The sequence below is a fragment of the Pleurodeles waltl genome, chromosome 10, assembly GCF_031143425.1.
Source record: "Pleurodeles waltl isolate 20211129_DDA chromosome 10, aPleWal1.hap1.20221129, whole genome shotgun sequence".
Classification (NCBI taxonomy): domain Eukaryota; kingdom Metazoa; phylum Chordata; class Amphibia; order Caudata; family Salamandridae; genus Pleurodeles; species Pleurodeles waltl.
In genome coordinates, this window is record NC_090449.1 from 896,933,077 (window position 1) to 896,955,682 (window position 22,606).

At 40.0% G+C, this 22,606-nt stretch overlaps 1 protein-coding gene across 1 annotated transcript in view; it reads left to right on the forward strand.

The window, feature by feature from the left end:
- LOC138260833 (ranaspumin-like) overlaps window positions 1-14,877 on the forward strand; it is a 55,188-nt gene extending 40,311 nt beyond the window's left edge. The window contains exons 8-11 of the mRNA XM_069209258.1: window positions 1,701-1,733; window positions 2,020-2,049; window positions 3,547-3,618; window positions 14,689-14,877. Of these exons, the coding sequence (XP_069065359.1) occupies window positions 1,701-1,733; window positions 2,020-2,049; window positions 3,547-3,612 (129 nt within the window). The 3' untranslated portion in view covers window positions 3,613-3,618; window positions 14,689-14,877. The remainder of the gene's footprint in view (window positions 1-1,700; window positions 1,734-2,019; window positions 2,050-3,546; window positions 3,619-14,688) is intronic.
- The last annotated feature ends 7,729 nt before the right edge of the window (window positions 14,878-22,606 follow it).

Consider the following 22,606-nt stretch of genomic DNA (forward strand, 5'->3'; position numbering starts at 1 on the left):
GGCGAGATTCAAGAGCCACAGAAACCTACGTGGCTTGCAGGAGGACAGAATTCAAGAGACATTGTCATAAGTCAAAGAGTCCCCTCCGCAAGCTCTCAACATGGCAAAGACAGCACAGTCAGCACGTATTTAGCATAACACTGGTCTGCGTGAGGTCACTCCACAATGAACCGTCCCAACGGATAAAACATGAAACACAGTAAATATCAGAAAACGTCAGCACTTTAGAAACATAGAAACAAATAAAACATCCTATATGTCCATGCCTATAGAAATCGAGAAACATTTATAAAACATACAATGAACCATTTAAAAGGATTAAATGAATTCTGTGATGAAATGACTGCACCTTGAACATAATACTAATAAAACATAACATATAGATAGAAAATATTAATTAAGTAATCACTCAATCTATTTACCATTCACACCCCACTCATAGCACTTAACTGCCAGAGCAGCAGCAAAAAAGAAAACTGAGGATTGGGGGGTTCTCTGGCTTTGTTATATTGGAATTCTAAGGTCTATATTCTCTGAAGGAGCTGCTGTGAGTGGTGGCAATAGAGAAATATGCATAATGTTAGCCTCCGGGTCTTGCCATAAAATTGTCATTCAAATGTTGCTTCTGTCCACCACAGACTAACGCTTGGGGTAAGAGATCAGCCCAATTGAGTAACTGGCTTTACTTTATGCAAGCGATGACAATTTTCTTGTGAACCATGGGCATATCTGCCATACAAATAGCCCCTTTCAGTTCTAGGGCCAGTTGGAAAATGTGTACTTTTCTTTTTAAAATATTTTTTCTTTTAAAATATTTACTTCTTTTATTTATTTTTTTGATGACCTGGAAGCTCCACAGACATTCCTAACAGGCTCTCACTGCCTCTTTCAGTGCACACACCCATTTACTACTTCTGGATATGAGCATCAAAGCACAGACCTTTCCGCTATTTCTTGAAAGTAAAGTATTTAAAAATTAAAGTCAGAAATCTTTGAATGTTTTTTCCATATAGTACAGTAAAAACCATTCCAAGAAGTGTTCCCCTAAGAGCAGATGCAACAAACATTTGCTGCCTTCTTTCAATGTTTTTGTCATACTTTATTATTTTATACGATTCCACAATGGCCAATGCTGTGCTTCCAATGCATCGGACATCTTCAAACAATGAAGTAATAATAAAGTAATGACATGGAACAAGTATTTGAACAGGACTTCTCCATGATGCTTAACAATAAAAAGTGGCCTGTGTGAAATTAATGTTAATGTTAATGTGACATATTCAAAGCATCTTGAACATACTCTGTGGTACGCTGCAGTAAGCCCATCTAGCACGTAACAAACATGTTTAGCTGTTTTAATCAATCACTTTCCATTTAAGTTAATGGTCTCCTGGACTTTCTCTCACAATTATATGAGTTTCTTTCCATTAATGATGTTATCTATACAGTGGGTTTAACATTTCCACAGCAAAGCTCAAAACCAAAGTTTTAAAACATTTCATTACTCATAGAAAGCCTACATAATGTATTTCTGCTATAGATGTTTTTCCATCTTAGTGATGTCTAGTTGAGCCATATATAGGGGGGAGTTTAGAATTATTCATATTTGATGTGTTCATCAGAATTTGAATGCTGTGTGGTTACCTTAATCATGACAATTTACATTTCTAACTATATTGTAACTGCATTTTCCTCTCCAGGGTGATCTTTTGTTAAAGGTTGGAGAGCTTCTGGTAAGGCCAAGTGAACTGTAATTTTGGTACATGCACAATATCATATCAATATCTTGGATAATATGTATTCTGTACAAGTGAAGAATTTGCAAAGTTACCTCCTGAATACAATGTACAACAAAAATATCAGAGTTGCTTTTTTTTTCCAAAGCAAGACGTCATATGATTCTGTAAGACATAATTGTAAAAATACAGTTGCATTACATAAACAATACATGTGATCATTGGATGCTACAGAACATTTTTCTTCTTTTCAGTACAGTCACAATGTAATTGTTTTTTTTAGACCAACCTCACTGACGAGCTAAATCTCGGGGTAAGTCATTTAACTTGTTTCTCATGTTGCATGGTTACCTCAAATAAAAATAAAATACAAGCTTTCATTGTAATCAAAATATCAGCTCATTTACTTATAATGAGCTTTCCAGACAGACAACAGTCTGGAAAGATAGGGGTGACACACACAGTGGGTCCTCTGACTTGAGACAGTGCTAAAGACATCTCATTGCCTCTCTCCCTCTGTCATCTTGCATTCTCCAGTCTCATCTTCCCTCCATCACAGTTTCTATATCTCTCCCCCATGAACCTCCCCTTCCTCTAGTGTTTAATACTTTCTCACTCAGTGTGCTCGTTCTCTACAGTCTCATCTTCCCAGCTAGACAAACTCACATACATTTTATCTGGCCTTTATTTCAATTCTCAAATATCTTTACAAGGTAGAAGTGATATTTAAGTGACTGAATTTCTTATTTTTATGAAGTAACTAGCCTCAAATATAAAATTATATTACCCATGTTTACCTTTTGTGCTATCAATCTCAATAGTAGGTCACCTTTTTGATGTTAAACTAAAATCTATAGGATTTGTATATATTTTCCTTACATAATAACATTGATTATCATAATGAAGATGAGGATGATGCTATAATTATTCATATTTTCTGACTTCATATTTAATGATTGACTTTCTCCTTGTCAACACTATGGACCCAGTATTTTTGGGACTATTGTGAAACATTCTTAAGCAAGACATATTTCCTTGCTGCAGAAAGTCCTATAACTCTTTTAAGCTTATAAAAAACTTTATAAACCCTTTTTCCTTCTTCTAAAACGTGATATTCTAAAGAGGTCTTCATGGGATCTGAATCTGACTGTGTTGCTAAGGTTATATTTACACTTTAATGGTGAGGAAGTGCCTCAGGTAGTAGAACACTGTAATGATGAGTGTATATACAACAATACTTGATTAATGACCAACTTCTCCGATGACAGATCTCTAACTCTTCTCCATACAGATTGTAAGTGTTGTTTGAAGGCAGTGGACAAGTGTTGTATTTGATGAGAAGTACAACACTATCCACCATCAATTCTATCATCTCTACAATTAGGTACTTGCTCTGTAAATAATTAGTCAGATTCTCACACTAACACAGCCAGGATTAGAAACACTCAATACAAGAACAATTCAAACCCCAGCAGCACTGAATCATTCTTTCATTTTTTCCAGCTCATTACTATTGAGCTGGATACTTACCAAATCTAATATTCAAACACATTAAGACATTTCACAATGGAGGTGTCTTTATCATCATTATTATACTGAATTTAACATCTATTTGAGTAGTCAGTCACACACACTACACCATAGTATTCAACTAAAACACACAGCTGGATCTCAGCTTTCACATTGTGAATTAATATGAATGAGAACCAGAATGATTTCACCCTCGGCTGGTTGATAATGTTTTTCATGTATTGCATTTTGCTGAAAAATACTTCTCTTTAATAATAAGGCATTTTCTTTTCAATACAAGGGCATCACTGGTGGCCTTCTCGGTAGTGGTGGCATTCTCAGTGGCGGTGGCCTTCTTGGCAAATGAATCAAGGTAACGCCAACCTCTGGTTTCTATACATTCATCCTTCATGATGATGTCAACCCTGCAACGCACCTCTTACCACAGGGGCTGTCACAGTTCAACTCCTTTGTGTGATGAACAGGTGGTACAAAAAAAGGCATCAGCTTAAGCCATGGACCTAATATAAATGCAAATCTTCAGGAAATACTGTACTTTTCTTCAGTAATTCCAAAGACAATAATAGGAATGTCTTCACATCACCACCTTCAAATAAGGAGACTCAGAGACTAAAAACAAATACAAGGGTTTTAAAAAGTGGGTCTCTAGTTGGCAGAGGTATGCACCCTGTCTGCGTAGGGAACACAATCCTAGTCTGGGTAAGTCACAACACAACCTAAATTATCCTGTGCTTACCCTCCGATAGCTTGGCACAGAGCAGGCATGCTTAACTTAGAAGGCATTGTGTAAAGTATTTGTGGAATAACTCATTCAGTAACACAGTGAAAACACCTCAAAAAGTACTCCAAACAATAGATAATATTTATCTAAATAAAATAAGACCAGAACGACAATAATTAAATATGCATAAGTCAAGATATCACTTTCTGAAGGTTTAGATGAGCCTCAGTTCTTAAGAATCAGTGGGTGTATCCTTTTAACACAAAGTACCTGGAATTCCTCTAAAACTATGACGCAGAGGGCTACAGAGGAGAAGATGTGTCGGAAAGTTAATAGATGCGTTGGTTCTTCCGGCACTGTGAAGGTGATGCGTCATTTCTATTCATGCAGCGAGATAATGCGCCGATTTCTGGGAGGTCAGCCTGGGTTCCTCACTGCAATAACGGGATATTTTGACCCACAGTGGCGATGCCTGGAAAATCCAACATGTGCTGTGGATGAGTAACAGGTGCTGCATCGATCAGGCAGGCGATGCAGCGATTTTTCAGCTGCAAGACAGACGCTGTGCCAATTCTGCAGGTGTTGCCTTAAATTTTTCTGGTGTTGCATCAGTTTTTCCGGCACTGTGAAATTTCTCCTTCAGATGAAGTATTTGATGGTCCTGGGACTTTAGAAAAATGGGGCAAGCTCAGTCCAGGCCCTTGTGGAACACTTGTGGGAGGAAGGCAGAGCCAGGGGCCAGCAGGCAGCAGGGCAACAAGCAGCAGAGTAATCCTTCCAGAAAAGCAGTCCAGATAAGGCCTTTGGGCAGCACTGCATTCCCTATGACAGAGACAAGTTGTGAGTCCAGAAGTGGGTGATTTTAGGGGGTCACAGACCCTGTATATATACCCAAAGGTGCCTTTGAAGTGGAGGAGATTTCCAAGAGTGGTTCTGAAGTGCACAAGTTCCTCTTTCAACCCAGTCCTGTCTGCCAGGTTATCTGTGGGGGGTTATTAATCCTTTGTGTGTTGTCAGGCCACTAGAGTTTAAAGTGCAATTGAGAGCCCCTCCACCCTTCCTGCCTTAGAAGACCCATCCGTATGCAGTTAAGAGCAGATGCAGCTGAGTGGCTGCGTTTATGGCTGACTGAGTGGAATGCACAAGGGGGGCTGTCAACCAGCACAGACCAGGCGTGGATTGGAGATAGGCAGTAAGGCACAGAGAGCAGTATGTGCAGAGAAATGCCTACTTCGTAAAAGTGGCATTTCTAAAATAGTAATGTTAAATCCACCATCACCAGTCCGCAGGATTTCTGACTGCCATTCCAACCATACCAAACATGACAATGCCACTCCTTTCAAATCAGAAATTACAACTTAAAAGTATATAAGGAAATTTACAAGCTGTCCCATGAGAGGAGCAGGTTTCACAGTAGTGAAATCTGATTTTTGTAGCATTTCACTACCTGGACAAGTAAAACGTCCAAGTACATGTTCTGCCTTTACTTAAATAACACTCTGCCATGTGGGCTTCCTAGGGCCTACCGTAGGTGTGATTTGTATGTAATAAAAAGGGAGTTTCAGGCTTGGAAAGTAGTTTTAAAAACCATATCAAAGAGACAGTGAAACTGCACACAAAGCCCTTATAATGGCAGGCCTGTGGCATGGTTAAGGGGCTACTTAAGTAGGCTGGCACAATCAGTGCTGTAGGCCCACTAGCAGCATTTAATTGACAGGCCCTGGGCACATGTAGTACACTGTACTAGGGACTTACAAGTAAAGTAAATATGCCAACTGCATATGAGTCATTGTGACCATGTTTTAGGGAGAGAGCACATGCACTTTAGCACTGGATAGCAGTGGTAAAGTCCCCTGAGTTATGAAGCCAACAAAAACGATGTCAGAAAAAGAGGAGGAGGAAGGCAAAAATGTTGGGGTGACCCTTCAGAGAGGGCCATTTTCTGACAAAGGGCACCCCACGTAATTGCTCCATCTACAAATGCACGTGATATCTTCATGAACCCTTTATAAACCCAGGTAATGGTGTCAGGGCCACATGTAGAAACAATGGTGTACTCCCTGAGTACTCACTGCCTAATTAGAAGAGCAGTTTACAACAAAACATAATTTATGCAATATGTAAATCTGTGCAGTAATTCTAAAACATTTAATTTGGCACCTAACCTATGCTTGTGGCACTTATGCAGTGCGTCAATACCTACCTTTGGCTTGAACATAGACAGTTGACAAACTAATTTCTGTAATCCTCCAAGCATTTGACTTACAAAATGTTTTAATTAGCACTGTGTTGAATTATAATATTTATAACATATAACACAGAGAACAACACAATTCTTTCGAATTTCTAATCAGTCAGTATGTGTATTTCTTTAACAACTCTCCTTCCCAGGCATAAAAGTTACTTTCACTTGGACAAAGCGTTGTTCATTAGCCCTCTCGCTGGCACTGCTATACCTGGTTAGCCTTTCCTTCAATACAGATTAGGATCATGCTGTTTAGGGGTTCTTAGCATGTGCCTGCACCACACCTTATAGCTTTAGCATGTACAGGCTCAAAGGTTACAAGTCACAGTGTTGCATCACCATACCGTGGCATGGAGGGAAGTGAAGTTGTTTTCTCCTCAGTGAAAGATTACTTAGTGGTCTCTAGATAGGCAGACCCAAATGACAGTCTTTGGAAAACATTAAGGCCCATATTTAAGAAAAAGTGGTGCATCAGATCAGATACACCACGTTTACCGCGCCCCCCTATCAGCACCTAATGACACCATGGTTGAGCTGTATTTAATATATGCTGTACCATGGTGATCATTAGCGCAATAGCATCAACATTTTTGACACTATTGTGGTGCTTTGCTACATTAGCGTAATTTTTTTTTAATCTAGTTTGGCAAAGTGCAAGGAGGCCCATAAGTTTCTATGGGAGCATCATTTTAACACCTGCTTTGAGCAGGTGTTAAAAATGACGTCAAAAGTGACGCAGTGAAGTCCATAAAATTTTGCTGTGGCATTTATGCGTGCCTTCTAGCTCAGGAAGGCTCCTTAAATTCTATGAGGTGCTGGATGCAAAATACATGTTGGGATTAACCAAGCCATGAAAATCAAGATGAGTAAGGATATGCATGTTATTTTAGTAGTGCTGTCCTGCGTTACCCAGCATCGGGGAGGCTTTACATCGGTACAGCATGGACATTCCTGTCCATCTGCCCATGTATTCTGATGGACACCCATGTTTACTTAGCTCAGTAAACATGGGTTTGAAGCAATATAGTGCACCTGCCCGTGGCTGCCGTAATGAGGAGAAACATCTTTATTTGCACTTGTTACTTCCTCTTTGAATATGTGCAAATGTGTTCTGGCACATAAGCCTCCAACAATAGCTTTTATGCAATAAGGTATACCTTGTTACATACAACTACACTGACTACAACTCAGGTACTCTTGCTTCATTGCACTAAGCAGTGCACCAGCATCATAGAAAAGCAGAAATATGCTATATCTTAGTAGACATTGCACATTCCTGCTCTCTTTCTCTTGTGACAGGCCTCTTTGAAATTAATAAAGTTCCTGAGCGTCCCTAACTGTCTTCCTGCAGGGAAAAGAAAACCACCGCTAGGCACCCATGCCAGTGTCTCTCCTCTATGAGAAGTTTTCACACCACATTCAGGCCAAGTACAATCTGTACAATTGAACATATGTAATGACATTTTACTTCACCATTAGATTGGATTTTTATTAAATATACAAAATAATCTTTGAACGTCTTTGAATGAAGTTTATAGCTGGTGCAGATCAACAGGTACATATAAAAGTGTATCCTATATAGTTTGACTATCCCAAGTGCTTGTAACAGTCTCACCAGGGACAATGTCAGTTTAGGCCAAACAAAGGGGGACAAGGAGGTTTTAAGGGGGAGGGTCTATCCTCCTTGAAGCTACAGTAAACATATTTAGAGATCCAAACTAGAAGGGTAAACTTCCACTGAAAAAAGTTTTTTGTTAGAAAAACCCTTACCCACCAAGGTTACCCCATGGTGGCATGCTTCATCATTGGGTTTCCTCCCCTTCTGCTGCAGAAAGAGGTGCGCTGTGAGCGATGGAATATGTGGGAGCACTGTTGGTATCAACAAGGTGAAATGCTAGGAAAGGAAAGAGAGGTGGGGCCTTGGTAAGTTAAAAATACTACCCTCTGGATGATACTACTAATTTAATATGTCTCACAGTATTGTTAGGAGGGTGGGTATATTATGTACCTGTCCTCCTTAGTGGTCTACATGTTTCGGAGTTTACTCCTAAACTCCTCATCAGGACCAAAGTGATCTCCCCAGTATCACTCCTTGTGCGCCTACCACTAATGGAAGTACTATTACTATTCACTGTGGTAAGGTGACATTTACAATTAAATTAAGTACTACCTATCAGCATCAATGTTCTGCTGGGCAAATCTGTGGAAGAAAGAGGGAAAAATAAAATACGTAAATGCATCTCTCAGGGGTGTGGTGCCCTTGTCACCATCATCCAGCCAAATGGCACCAGTAAATATACATAAAAACGAATAACAAGACGTACTACATAACACTACAAAACACTTAAAACATGTGAGGCACATCTAAGAAAACACACGTTGTGCATGTGTGACCTACTTTCAATGTTTATGGTAATGGCATCATAGGTCCTCCGGGAGAGGGGATGTGCTTGTAGTCACGCTCAGAAAAATATATATAAATAAAAATAAATTAATATGCGGTGAAAGTCAGACCCAACAAGCGTGTTGCTACCATTGTAGGTGTTCTAGAGCATAGTACACATTTACTTCTTCAAAGCGATACTACCGCCAATAACTTACTTCTCACCTCACTGCGGCCTTAATTCTACCGCAATCCCTGTAGGGATACAGTATTTGTAATGGAGAACTACTTGCGCGTCCAGGCTTGTCGGCGTGTAAAAGACTAGACCGACGACCTTCAAAGATGGCGGTCGTCTGTGGCCTAAGGAAGGACTGTGAGGGCCCCGACATATGGGTGCCCCTCCAGATGCCTGCATTGATATGGTATCACTTAACTTAAAAAAGGTCACACAACAAGGCCAGAAAAAAAGGGTGGGTGGGTCAGGGGAGAGAGTATGTGGGAAAGGAAAGAAAAATGAAGAAAAATTACAGAAAGAAAAAGGGAGAAAAAAAGGGAAAAAAGAGGAGAGAGGGAAAAAAGAGAAAGGGGAAGGGAGAAAAGAGTGAGGGAGAAAGAGGGAGGATTATACAACATAAGAAAAATATACATGCAAGAAAATAATTTCTCTAGTTAGGGCTGAATAAAAGGGTCGAGAAGTGTCTTAATGGTAATTGAGGAATCCAAATGAGTTAAGTCCACATATGGTGTTGGACATCTAGGTGTCTTGCTCAAGTAGGGGGAACAGTTATTAATGTTGCATTAGTTGTCCCCATGGGATGTTTTCATTGAGACCATGTTAATGAGTGCGAGTAGTTTGAAGACCCAGCGTTGTTCCATTTTAAGAAAGAAGGACTTAAACTTATACACCTATCCTCTTTCTTGAGTATTTTGGTATTTAGTCTGTTATAAATATACATCATACTCATTGATGGATTGATTGAGCTCCTCTAAGGGTTATTTGAGAGCCCCTGTTGACATAGATGCTTTCAGGCGAACCTCAATGGTGAGGATTTCGATTTTTAGCTCCTCTGCAAGCCGCGTGGCCGTTTTTATAATCAAAATCAACCAATTGCGAGTGCAATGCCATGATATAAGTGACCAATCACCAAACGGGGTTGATGATGCTAGGATCCTCTCAACCTGAAATTCACCCTAACGAAGAGCAAAGAACAACTGGTTTTCCTTGACCTAAACATTATAGCAACGAATGGCACTCTAAAAACCACTAACCATGAGAAACCAACAGCCAAGAACTATTTGCTATTACTTGACAGTGCATACCCACGCCATCTGAGAGAGAATCTCCCATTTGGCCAGTTCATCAGACTCAGAGAAACTGTTCCAAGGTATCCGATTACAACCAGCAAGCTCAGAACCTGGCATCCAAATTGGAGTCTAGGAGCTACCCCCCAAGAATCATCAGCCATGCTATGAAACAAGCATGCAACAACAACAGGCAGGCCCTTTTGGACACCCCCCCCCCTTCGAAAGAGAAAGGAGAAATGCCCATATGTATCACCACATTTAATGTAGCCTCCAATCTGGTACATAAGATTATTAACAAACATTGATGCATTCTGAACAGCGGCCGCCTGAACCTTCCCAAACCTATGTTTTCCCAAAGACATGGCAAAATCATAAAGGACATTCTGGTACACACCCAACTATGCCAACCCAAGAGAGGGTTGAATACCACCAACCTCCTACCACCACCCACAGGACATTATCCATCTGGCAACTGTAGTGTATGCCGTTTGACACGTGCAACCAAGAGGGTCACTTTCAATAAAGACTCCACATGGGATATCAGAGGTTTTAACAATTGATACACCCAAGGAGTAGTTTCTATGATTACATACCCATGCAATCTGCATTACATTGGAATGACTACCCGCAAAGCAAAGATTCGCATAGGGGAACATCGCAGTAACTTAAGGTGTGGCCGCGCTATGACAAAAATGTCCTCCCATTACATCGCTAGCGCCCACACAGTAGATGATTACCAACGGGTCAATCTCGACATCACAAGGAGGTTACGTCTGAGTCCTTCCTTCTTGAAAGGGAACAACGCTGGGTCTTCAAATGACGCACTCATCAACATGGTCTCAACAAAAACATCCCATGGGGACAACTAATGCAACATTAATAACTGTTCCCCCTACTTGAGGAAGACAACTAAATGTCGAACACCATATTTGGACTTAACTCATTTGGACTCCTCAATCACCATTAAGACACTTCTCTACCCTTTTTTTCAGCCCTAACTATGGACATTTTTTTCTTGCATATATATTTTTCTTATGTCCTCACTCTTTTTCCCCCTTCCCCCTTCTCTTTTTTTTGACCTCTCCTTTTTTTCCCTTCATTTATTCTTCTGTAATTTTCCTTCATTTTTCTTTCCTTTCCCACATACCCTCTCCCCTGCCCCCCCCTTTTTTTCCTGCCTCGGTGAGGAGTAGGTTACTGGCGGGAGTGTCGCTTTGAAGAAGTAAGAGTGCACTATGCTCTAGACCACCTGCAGTGGTAACAATCTGCTCGTTGGGTCTGACTTCCATTGCATATTTATTTATTTTTATTGATATATATTTTCCAGTGTGTGACAATAAATGAAGGATCTATGTTTATGATAAAGAATTGAGTAGTTAATCAAGGAATCATCTGAGTTAGTATGATGCTGAGTTAAATAGTTCATCCTTAGGCCATTCTTAAGAACAATCCTATTAGGCTCTCACTTTACTAGAGAATTGCTTACCATTTCCAGTCATCGAAATGACAGGTAGTGAAGGTCTACACCGCCATCAGATATAGGTGCTTGTAGTAAAGTTAAGTAGTTGACAGTTTTTTAGTATAATCTATTTGCTTGAACCTGTCTGATATACCTTGTACATTACCTAGTACCTAGGAATGATTTTTTATTGTTATTGGTTTCTGTTGTTATGAATACAATAATGATCAAGTAAGTATTCAATATAAGGTCAGGCATATACCAATAAGTTACATTAAGTCCTATCAATGTAGGCAATCAGAGAACAGCATACAGTATCCTCCCGGAGGACCTATGATGCCATTAGCATAAACACTGAAAGTAGGTCACGCATGCACAACGTGTATTTTATTAAAGGGGCCTCATGTTTTTTAAGTGTTTGTAGTGTTTCTTATATGTAGTACGTCTTGTATTCGTTTTTATGTATAGTTACTGGTGGCATTCGGCTGAGTGATGGTGACAATGGCACCACACCCCAGAGAGATGCAATTACGTCTTTTATTTTTCCCTCTTTCTTCCACAGATTTGCCCAGCAGAACATTGACACTGATGGGTAGTATTTAATTTAATTGTATATGTCACCTTACCACAGTGAATAGTAATAATACTTCCATTAGTGGTAGGCGCACGAGGAGTGATTCTAGGGAGATCACTTTGGTCCTGATGAGGAGTTTAGGGGTAAACTCTGAAACATGTAGAACACTAAGGAGGACAGGTACATAATATACCCACTCTATTAACACCCCTTTTTAATCATACCACCCCTGTGAGACATAATTAATAGTATCATCCAGAGGGTAGTATTTTTGACTTACCAAGGACCCACCACTCCTATCTTTTTCTAGCATTTCACATCGTTCATACCAACAGTGCTCCCACGTATTCTGTCGCTCGCAGCATGCCTCGTTCTGCAGCAGAATGGGAGGAAACCCAATGATGAAGCATGCCACCAAGGGTAACTCTGGTGGGTCAGGGTTTTTCTAACAAAAAAACTTTTTTTCTATGGAAATTTACCCTTCTGGGTTGGGTCTCTAAATATGTTTAATGTCAGTTTTAGGCCTAGTCAGTGATAGAACATGCCATTTCTACTGTGTCAGAATTTTCACCATTAACTATTATGCACCCTACCTTGTGAGCAGCAAGGTTTGCTCAGGAGTAATTTGTTTAATATTTGATATCAGGTTTTCCTAACCTGTCAAAATGTTTATTTATTTCACAGACTAGACTCCCCTACACTACTCCAGTTGCTTCCAGATTGCTAGAAAAGCTTTACATATTTGTCAATCAAGATATGACACATAACCAGTGCTTCTTTGAAAATAATCGGGCATGGGCATTTGTACAATTTAAGGGTGATTATAAACACATTTTGAAAAGCTCCTCTTTTTCAACACTTGACAGAATTATACAAAATAATATTGTTTTTACATTTTCTGTATATACTTCAGAATACATTGTCTGGGATGTTTTTTTACTTGAGCCCAACCACAATTCTCTGTACTCTGTGGGGTAGAGGTCCATATAGGATCGTAAGAACGTAAGATTGTGGCAGGGCCTTACCAGTTAGGCACGCTTAGTAGTGTGCATCCAAGTTGATGGTAGTGAACAATAGTCATTCTCAACACAACATGAACACTCTCTCTTGTTCAATTGACACTCATTAGGTGACAACGGATATTTAAATGCCATATATGGTAAAAAGATGGTGGTCCATAATCACTGCCCACACACCAGTGGTTTGGGATTGGGAAATGGAAATGGTCAAATTAGAATGAACAGTATTCCAACTAGTAACTAGTTCAGCCTATTCAACCTTAAAGACATGGAAGCATGTGGGAAGTGGGACATGTATAGGATCTCCAAACTCAAAGATGTCTGTGCTAGTCATCTATGATTTTATTTAATCAACTATGCAATTTATTAGTGCTACTCAAGTCCCCAGCAATTAGGTAACTGCAGCTAGGACATGCTTTGAGAAAGTGCACTCATTGAAATAGCAACATCCCAAATACGTTCTCAACACAAATATGGTGTTGGCTGACAACAAAGGAAATGTCCTAGATATACAAACTGCTAGTTCATAACTCATCCCACAAAATAAGTCTCCTGAGGACTCAATGGCAGAAAGGCCTGACCAATTTAAATATGCAAAGGGGAGTGGCACAATTTTACCCAAGTGATGGAGCAATCGAACGTGGACTCAGACAGGTGCAACAGAAAATTGTTCATAGGGATTTACTGCACACTCACACAGATATGTTTGGGAAGACAAATGATGATCTATGCTCTAAGGTTAGGTGAGCATTTTTTTGCCAAAATGTGGTAGTACTATAGGAGTAAGGTGTTTTGTGGTAAAGTGAAAAAAACACCTTCCAATCAAACCCCACAAAAATATATTCAACTGTTGTGTGATAGGACCGTTGGTTGCATATTGAGGCATTGTCAAGATAACAACTAGAATTGAATTAAAATGTTTTGATAAAACATGGCTGCTACGGAAAAAATACAATTGATTAGCATATAGAGGTATTACTGATGTTTGGGTGAACTCTCACCGCTGTAATTGGAATTAATGTGAGAGATGCTTTATCACTGTTGCATTTGATACTGTATGCTGTTCTCTGATTGCCTACATTGATAGGACTTAATGTAACTTATTGGTATATGCCTGACCTTATATTGAATACTTACTTGATCATTATTGTATTCATAACAACAGAAACCAATAACAATAAAAAATCATTCCTAGGTACTAGGTAATGTACAAGGTATATCAGACGGGTTCAAGCAAATAGATTATACTAAAAAACTGTCAACTACTTAACTTTACTACAAGCACCTATATCTGATGGCTGTTTAGACCTTCACTACCTGTCATTTCGATGACTGGAAATGGTAAGCAATTCTCTAGTAAAGTGAGAGCCTAATAGGATTGTTCATAAGAATGGCCTAAGGATGAACTATTTAACTCAGCATCATACTAACTCAGATGATTCCTTGATTAACTACTCAATTCTTTATCATAAACATAGATCCTTCATTTATTGTAACCTGGTTAAATTCCAAAACTCCAACTCATTTAGCAACACAACCACATGCATGCAGTTTGTACAATTATACAAACTATAAAGCAGTTACTTTAATACATGAGTGAAGGTTTGTGAACTCTCATCATCAGCCTCAGTTCAACTTCATTTTCACTCAGTAACTGAACTATCTTCACTATCCTCAGTGAACTGCTCAGTATTTATGGTTGTTTTCTCTTTCCAGGGAGCACAGTCTCTGGTCTGTGCACCAGTAGAAGGATTCTGATGATGGCTGCCTGATCCTTCTCTCTTCTACATTTCTATTCAAGAGATTGCCTTCTATTCAAGTGCACATCATGCATATTGTTCACTTTGAATGTTGTATTATCCTGCTGTGTTTTGTGCCAATACGTCAATAAAGTAGCAAAAGCATACTAAATACTTTCTCATCCAAGTTACTGTGCCCCCTCTACAAAGGTTACAATGTTCATTAATTAGGTCAGAAGAATACTGTCTTAAGTAGAAAAGAGTTCTGGAGTGCATTGGTAACACTTCTATTTACAGCACATATAAAATGAATGTGTGGTATGAAGATCTACAGGAAGAACAATTTTTATTACATTATTATTATTATTGCAGATAGTTGTAGGCTGTAATATTCTGACTCAATGCAAACCTTTCCTTAATGAGTTGTTTTGGCTGTAAGATGACATCTTTATCATAGGATTGGAGATCCTTCTTGGCACGTATGACACTTTTAATTTCAGTAGGTAAATGCCAAATCTGTTAATTGCGTGTGTATTTTTGCAAGTACATCACACATAAGGCCTGATGTCTGATGCTCTTTTGCTGTCTGAGGACATGGAACCCACAAAGTCATAGGCTCTGTGAGCAGAAAAGAAAAGTACGGAAGGTATCTTAGAGCTCGTTCATTCAGTTTTGCTTCTCATTTTGAATTATAAAGAGGTGGGGATACGAAAGAATACCAATCCTCCTTTGGAATCCCAGTGAAATGTATCAATAGTTTCTAACAGGGAGGAAGCAACAGTAGGGGAAGTAGGTAGTGGTTGGGATGACTACAGCCTGCTCCCCTAAAGTGTTCCCAAATGGGAAACAGTTTTTTTTAAATCAATACGTGTCATTTTAGTAGACAAATGTAACATTAAAAATGTTTCATATGTTAAAGAAGTCTCTTGCAGGACACCATCCCTACATTCACATGGCTTTACAGGCGGCTGAAATTGTGATCTTCCTGGTTAATATGGAGTTTGCAATGTGACTTCTTTGTTCATTGGTCACATGTCAAATTGCTTTGCAGTTCACAAACCAGCTGGCTTAAAATTTGGACATCCTGGTTCGCAAATAGGGATTAGCACATTAGGCACGTAATGACAAGCAAAGAAGCATCTCTGGCAGTGATTTCTTTTGACAGCGAAGCAAAAACGAGTATTAGGTCCAATGTTAAACAAGTCATTCAGAAATACTTGGGAGGACCCACCTTAAAAAAGCGTAAATGGACTGATGGGTTTTGAGGACTGCCTCAATTATACTAAACCAACAGACATGTACCTAGGAAATGGGTGCCGTCCACTGAGTAGCTCGATCCTTTTTCTATGAAAACGGAGATAAGAGAAATTTTAAAACCCTAAAGATAGGAAACAAAACAATGCGTATTAGTAACTTAGCGAACTATTTTGTTTCTCACACAGACTGTAAGAAAACTAGGAAGGCATTTAAAGTTGAAATAAAATACCTTTGACACTATCCTGGGAAAATATTAGATAAGGCACAAATGGAATCTTCAGAAGAGCTTAAATTGCAATAACAATACACAAGAACCTTACATATAGTTCCATGAACTGTCACACTTTAAAGAAAGGAATGATTGATGCCTTCTGACATTAAAACACATCCCTGTGTTGTACTTTAATTTCCTTTACCTATTTCTTTCTCTCTTTGTCTTTCTTGCACTCTCTCTTTCTCTCACATGTGCTCTTCTAAACCTCACAAATATGTTCTCTATATCATAGAGAGTGAATATGTTGTGGCAATTTGACATCAAAGGACCAGATTCATTAGATCTAGATGTGGGGCCACTCATGACAAAATTCAATCCGAATAACAGTAGAGCACAAAACAACAACTGTACGTCTGAGTAGGAGAAAATGGCTTTGAAGCTGCAACTATCATCGTACATGTCTAAACAACTGTCAGCATCCACTGTTCAAACGTTTTGTTGGGATAGTTAGATAAAGCTATGAAATATGAGGTTGTAGCCGTTAAGATGACCTATATGTACTGAGGGGTGTAGGCCCTGCCCCTACTTTCCTCAACAGAGGTGTAGCACAGCTAATGTGACTCATGGTGGTGAACTAAAACCTAATCACCAGTAATACAATGACAAACAATTGAGACACTTGTTAGAGCATTGTCACTAAGATACTTAGATCACACTTTACATCAATCTATCAAGTCAATTCCTGCACATATTTATCTCAGTTTTTGACTAGTCTGCAGCCACAAGTGGGGGACAAACCTAGTACCATTTCAGAGCAATACAGTATACTTTTGAAATAGCTGTAGGCTCCACCAAGTAGGTATCACTCACTTTCTTACTTAATCATAGCACTGCCCACATTTATTTATGTATTTAGACATTATAGTGGTCATTACAAGTGTGGTGGTCAGACCGCCAGGGAACTGCCAGCACCACAAGGATCTTGGATCCCGGCAGTCTGGAGGTGGCAGAGATCCAAAACCTCTAGGGCAGCGCTGCCCTGGGGATTATGACCTCGTTCTCTGCCAGCCTTTTCATGGCAGTAACACCGCCATGAAAAGGCTGATGGGGAGCACGTACAGGGGGCCCCCTGCCGAGCACCATCGCTGTGTTCACTGTCTGCTGTACAGACAGTTAACATAGTGAGGGTACTGGTGCACCTGGCTTGGTACAGTATTGCCGCTGGCTTGATCCTGAGCCGGTGACAATGCTGTTGTCTGTGCCCCACTAGGCCAGTGGGCGGAAACATAGGTTTCTGCCCTCCGACCTAGCAGGAATCTCTTAATGACTACGATGGAGAGGTCACCGCGTAGGTTGCAGCCACTCCGTTGGGAGTTTGGTGGACTGACTTTTCCGTCCGTCAAACTCGTAATGACCCCCATATGTTAATGATATATGAGTAATTAATTTAAATATTTATATCACAACTTAATAACTTACTCCTCATCTAAGTAAGCCTAGCTAATTAAAGTAGAAATACATTAATTTAGTATTGTAGGGAGAGATTGCAATTAAGTACTAAGTCCAAATTGTGGGTAAAGAGGACATTGCTTATAATGGCCACACACTTGAAAGGCATATGAATAATCTTCATTTGTCGTAATGTTTGTCTGCTGAAATTGGTCATCGAAGTAGAAAGGGATTTGGCACCCCCCATTGGTCAGCTATCATTGAATATGATCTGGATATTACTCAAAACTGGTTTTGTATGAAGAATATGAACAAGTAGAGCTCACCTTCCATTGATGATATACCACATTCTTCTGAATCAAAATGGCACAAGGTTTCTTGTTGAAATCCTCTGATGCTGTAAGTGATGCAGAACACTGAGAAATGTGAATTTGACAAGCATGAGCTTAGGTTTGTTTGCCATTTCCTTTCCTAGCAAGGAATACAGGTGGAGCCATGAGACACGTGGAAATACCTCTTCATCAGTAGATGAGTTAGACCTCAGATCATTTCTGGGTATGGCAAGCTATTTTTCTCACCACAAGAACTCTGTTCACACCCTAAACAAAGCAAAAACAACAAGTGATGGACGGAATGCTGAACATTGTCAAACACTCACCCCCAGTCATAGATCTGGGTTTAATCCATTGTTCTTTTGCTTACCATGCCACCCCAGTTTGGACCCAGCCATATGCAAATCAGTCTTGACCCTGTTCCTCATGGAAACAGTCCAGCCCGAACTGCCAAGCCAGGTCCTCACTGGACCGGAAACAAGCATCCTGGGACCGGTTTTGGGGTTTCACCCCTCATCAGCCAGGCTAGCTTGAATCCAGTGGCATGGGAAGCACGGGACCCACGTCTGGGCATACCGTTCCCACTTAGGGCGACAAAGCAAAAACAACAAGTGATGGACGGAATGCTGAACATTGTCAAACACTCACCCCCAGTCATAGATCTGGGTTTAATCCATCGTTCTTTTGCTTACCATGCCATCCCAGTTTGGACCCATGGAACAGTCTAGCCCGAACTTCCAAGCCAGGTCCTCACTGGACCGGAAACAAGCATCCTGGGACCGGTTTCGGGGTTTCACCCCTCATCAGCCAGGCTAGCTTGAATCCAGTGGCATGGGAAGCACGGGACCCACGTCTGGGCATACCCTTCCCACTTAGGGCGACAAAGCAAAAACAACAAGTGATGGACGGAATGCTGAACATTGTCAAACACTCACCCCCAGTCATAGATCTGGGTTTAATCCATTGTTTTTTTGCTTACCATGCCACCCCAGTTTGGACCCAGCCATATGCAAATCAGTCTTGACCCTGTTCCTCATGGGAACAGTCCAGCCCGAACTGCCAAGCCAGGTCTTCACTGGGCCGGAAACAAGCATCCTGGGACCGGTTTCGGGGTTTCACCCCTAATCAGCCAGGCTAGCTTGAATCCAGTGGCATGGGAAGCACGGGACCCACGTCTGGGCATACCCTTCCCACTTAGGGCGACAAAGCAAAAAGAACAAGTGATGGACGGAATGCTGAACATTGTCAAACACTCACCCCCAGTCATAGATCTGGGTTTAATCCATCGTTCTTTTGCTTACCATGCCACCCCAGTTTGGACCCAGCCATATGCAAATCAGTCTTGACCCTGTTCCTCATGGGAACAGTCCAGCCCGAACTGCCAAGCCAGGTCCTCACTGGACCGGAAACAAGCATCCTGGGACCGGTTTCGGGGTTTCACCCCTCATCAGCCAGGCTAGCTTGAATCCAGTGGCATGGGAAGCACGGGACCCACGTCTGGGCATACCCTTCCCACTTAGGGTGACAAAGCAAAAACAACAAGTGATGGACGGAATGCTGAACATTGTCAAACACTCACCCCCAGTCACACCCACCCACACCCTTAACAAGACATAGCATTCAACAGGTCATGCAAATGTTAACTGGCATCAGAAGACCTGAGATGGTCTTCTCGCAGGCTATGATTAAAATTTGACTCTCATCTTTGCACAGAACTCATAGAAAATGTCAGTGCAGTGGGTTTAGTTACCAACGTTTTTCAACGCATGCCCAGTGAGGAGTGAGTAAGGAAAGTGATGTTGTATCCGGTCAGTTAAAATGTTTATTCGTGGCCCACCCCATTAAACAATCACATAATACATAATTTGTACATTTTTATATAAAACATAATATAGAAAATCAATATAACATAATACTTGAATAGCATTAAAATTAAAGTACTATTGATGTTACACAATTCCCTATTAACTGCTGCTTTGTTTAAACAATCAGAGGCAGACAACTGGTGATGCTTCCACAGACGCACATCTCTGCATTCAGGTTGAGAAATTATATAGAACATTTTTATCTTTCTAGCATATGCTAGAATAATGAAATCCATTATGAACTAATAAATACTACTAAACAAATAGAACGTAATTGATAAAACGGTTATGCTGTGACATAGACATAAGAAATTTGGGCAAGCCAACAACGATGGTTTCACTAGAATCTCAAAATTCTTAAAGCAGGTGCATATTGTAGCACCTCAATCTGACTTCATAGAGGGACAACTGATTTTCTGCTCTAGATTTTAAACTGTACAGAAAAACAATACATGTTCTACAGTCCCAATTATATTTCTTCACACTAGATTTTAATCGATGATAGAGTCTTCTGTAGCCTCTTTGCTATGAAATCCATTTAAGGAAAGAATTCCATCCCTTAATTTATCATATAGCTATTTAGCCAAGGGTGGGTGGTGGTACAAGGTCCAGGCATTGTGGATTTAAACTCTGAGAATGTAAAAGTAAAACTTCCTGACTAGGAGCAACACAGCACAAACCGTTCTCCAAAACATGAAGCCAATATTTATATTTTATTAGATCATTTGCTATCTGTGTAGCTTCCATTGGGGTTGTATATAAGGCTGCCAGACCTAAAAAGCTTATCCGTGCTTTGACAAATTTCTACCCAGGAACTTTGTAAGTGGAATTCACAGCAATGACCTCCTCTAATGCCATTCCATAAGAAAAAATAATTCTGTGTACCAGATTCACCTCCAGTAGAGCTGAGGTCTCCCATATCCATCTGAAGAGGTATGAGGTACTCTGGTCAAATCAACCATAGACCTGAGAAATGTTTTTTCTATTTTTACCAGATTATGCACCTTAGAGTGCCCCCTGAGCTCTACATCATATAAGGTCTACCCCCAATGCTTGTACATCCTATAGCTGTAGTAGAACTGAGACTGATTTTGCTAGGGTAATTTTAGGAGGTCTTACAGTCCGCCAGCTATGTTGTTGCAATATAGGCATGATCTCGCTAATCCAAGACATTGTATCACTAACTCTTTCGAACTATACCCCTACATGTTTAAGTTTGAGGGTGTCCCAAGATTTTCTTCTGTGTGTGGAAGACCATGAATTTGGTCTTAGCTGTGTTCACTTCAAACCCTCAATGCCTGCAGAAGTCTTTATATCAATGTAAAAAGACCTGTAAAACCAATACTTGGAGATCAATAGTGTATCATCTGCAAATAGGAATGCACAAGTATTATGAAGGGTACAATTTTGTCAGAGAAACCTATCTCCTTTAAAACTAGCCAAAATGTTTCTTGCTGTATCAGGTCAAAAGCAAACCTAAGGCGTCCTTTGCCATGTACCAGAGTTTTACAGTATAACAGCATAAATCTAAACATTTGATCAAACATGTTTTTTTCTAAAACCAGTTTGTAGGTCTGACAGGATGCCATACTCCTCCGTCCAGTCTCATAGTTTATCTAGTATTTGTCTACAAAAAGACTTTGGAGACTATTTATAAACCTGAGAAGTCAATATTTGCCTGGACTGTTCCTCTGTCCCTTTTCATAATTAGAATAATCTCTGCACCTAGACCATGTGGTAGGAAGTTTAGTACTATTTAAGGTTCTATTAGACAATGTGTTCACCTAAGTGCTTCATATTTATATGTCTGAAGGAAAGAAATATCCTGTTATCTTATCAAGACCAGGTGCCAATGCCTTTGATTGCTTGTAGGGTATCTGCTAGGGTTATTTCCAAAGGTTTTCTTTGTTTAGAGACATAAGATCAACTTGAGTCATTTGTCACTACCTGGGTGATCATTTGAAAGATATAGACCAGTAAAATGGTCAAGGCTCTTTCAGTCACTATGTGCTACTAAGTGCAAAGATAGCTTGTTTTTGTGTCCTTGGCTGCATTTACCCTATTATTATGATCCGATTCCCTTTTTGCTGTCATCAAAGTGTTTTCATTTAGATAACTTGCATTTATGAAACAGTCACCATTTGTTGTCCAAATTGCAGCCGTCTTATATATCATCATATCCAGATCTGCATTCCTTACCTTTCTAAGAGATTATTTTAGAACCTTAATAACCATATCATGACCAGACTGTTTTTGCCACAATTTGTCTAGGCCCTCCTTTTGTACATCCTAGATATTGTTTCTGGATAAAGGCCCCCCAATTGATTTCTAATCTGTTATTTGAGATACAGAGTGCCCTTTCTAGCATTATAGTGTCTGAGATTTTGCTGTGCAGAAGAGTGCCTTTAATAGTCAGACTAAGGACATTCTGGTCGCTATCATGTGGCTCGATAATAGCCATATCATTATGGCCAGCAAAAGGTAGTCTAACTCACTAGTATGGCTAGATCTATTATAAGTATGTTTTCCAACAGTGTCAGAGCAGCTTTGACTATTGAAAGGCCTAAGTCCCTACAAAAGTGTTAGGGCATTTAGCTGAATGGCAGGTGGTGACCATTGTTTATTAAAAGGGATTTGTAGTTCGGGAATTCATCCTCCTCTGCAGTGTTTGAAAAGTCTCCAGTTTCCAGTGGATTATAAGCTTTATTGAAATCTCCGGCTACAATCAGTAAGTCCTAGCGTTAATATTATCAGCGTGTGTTTCTTGCTGACTGATTG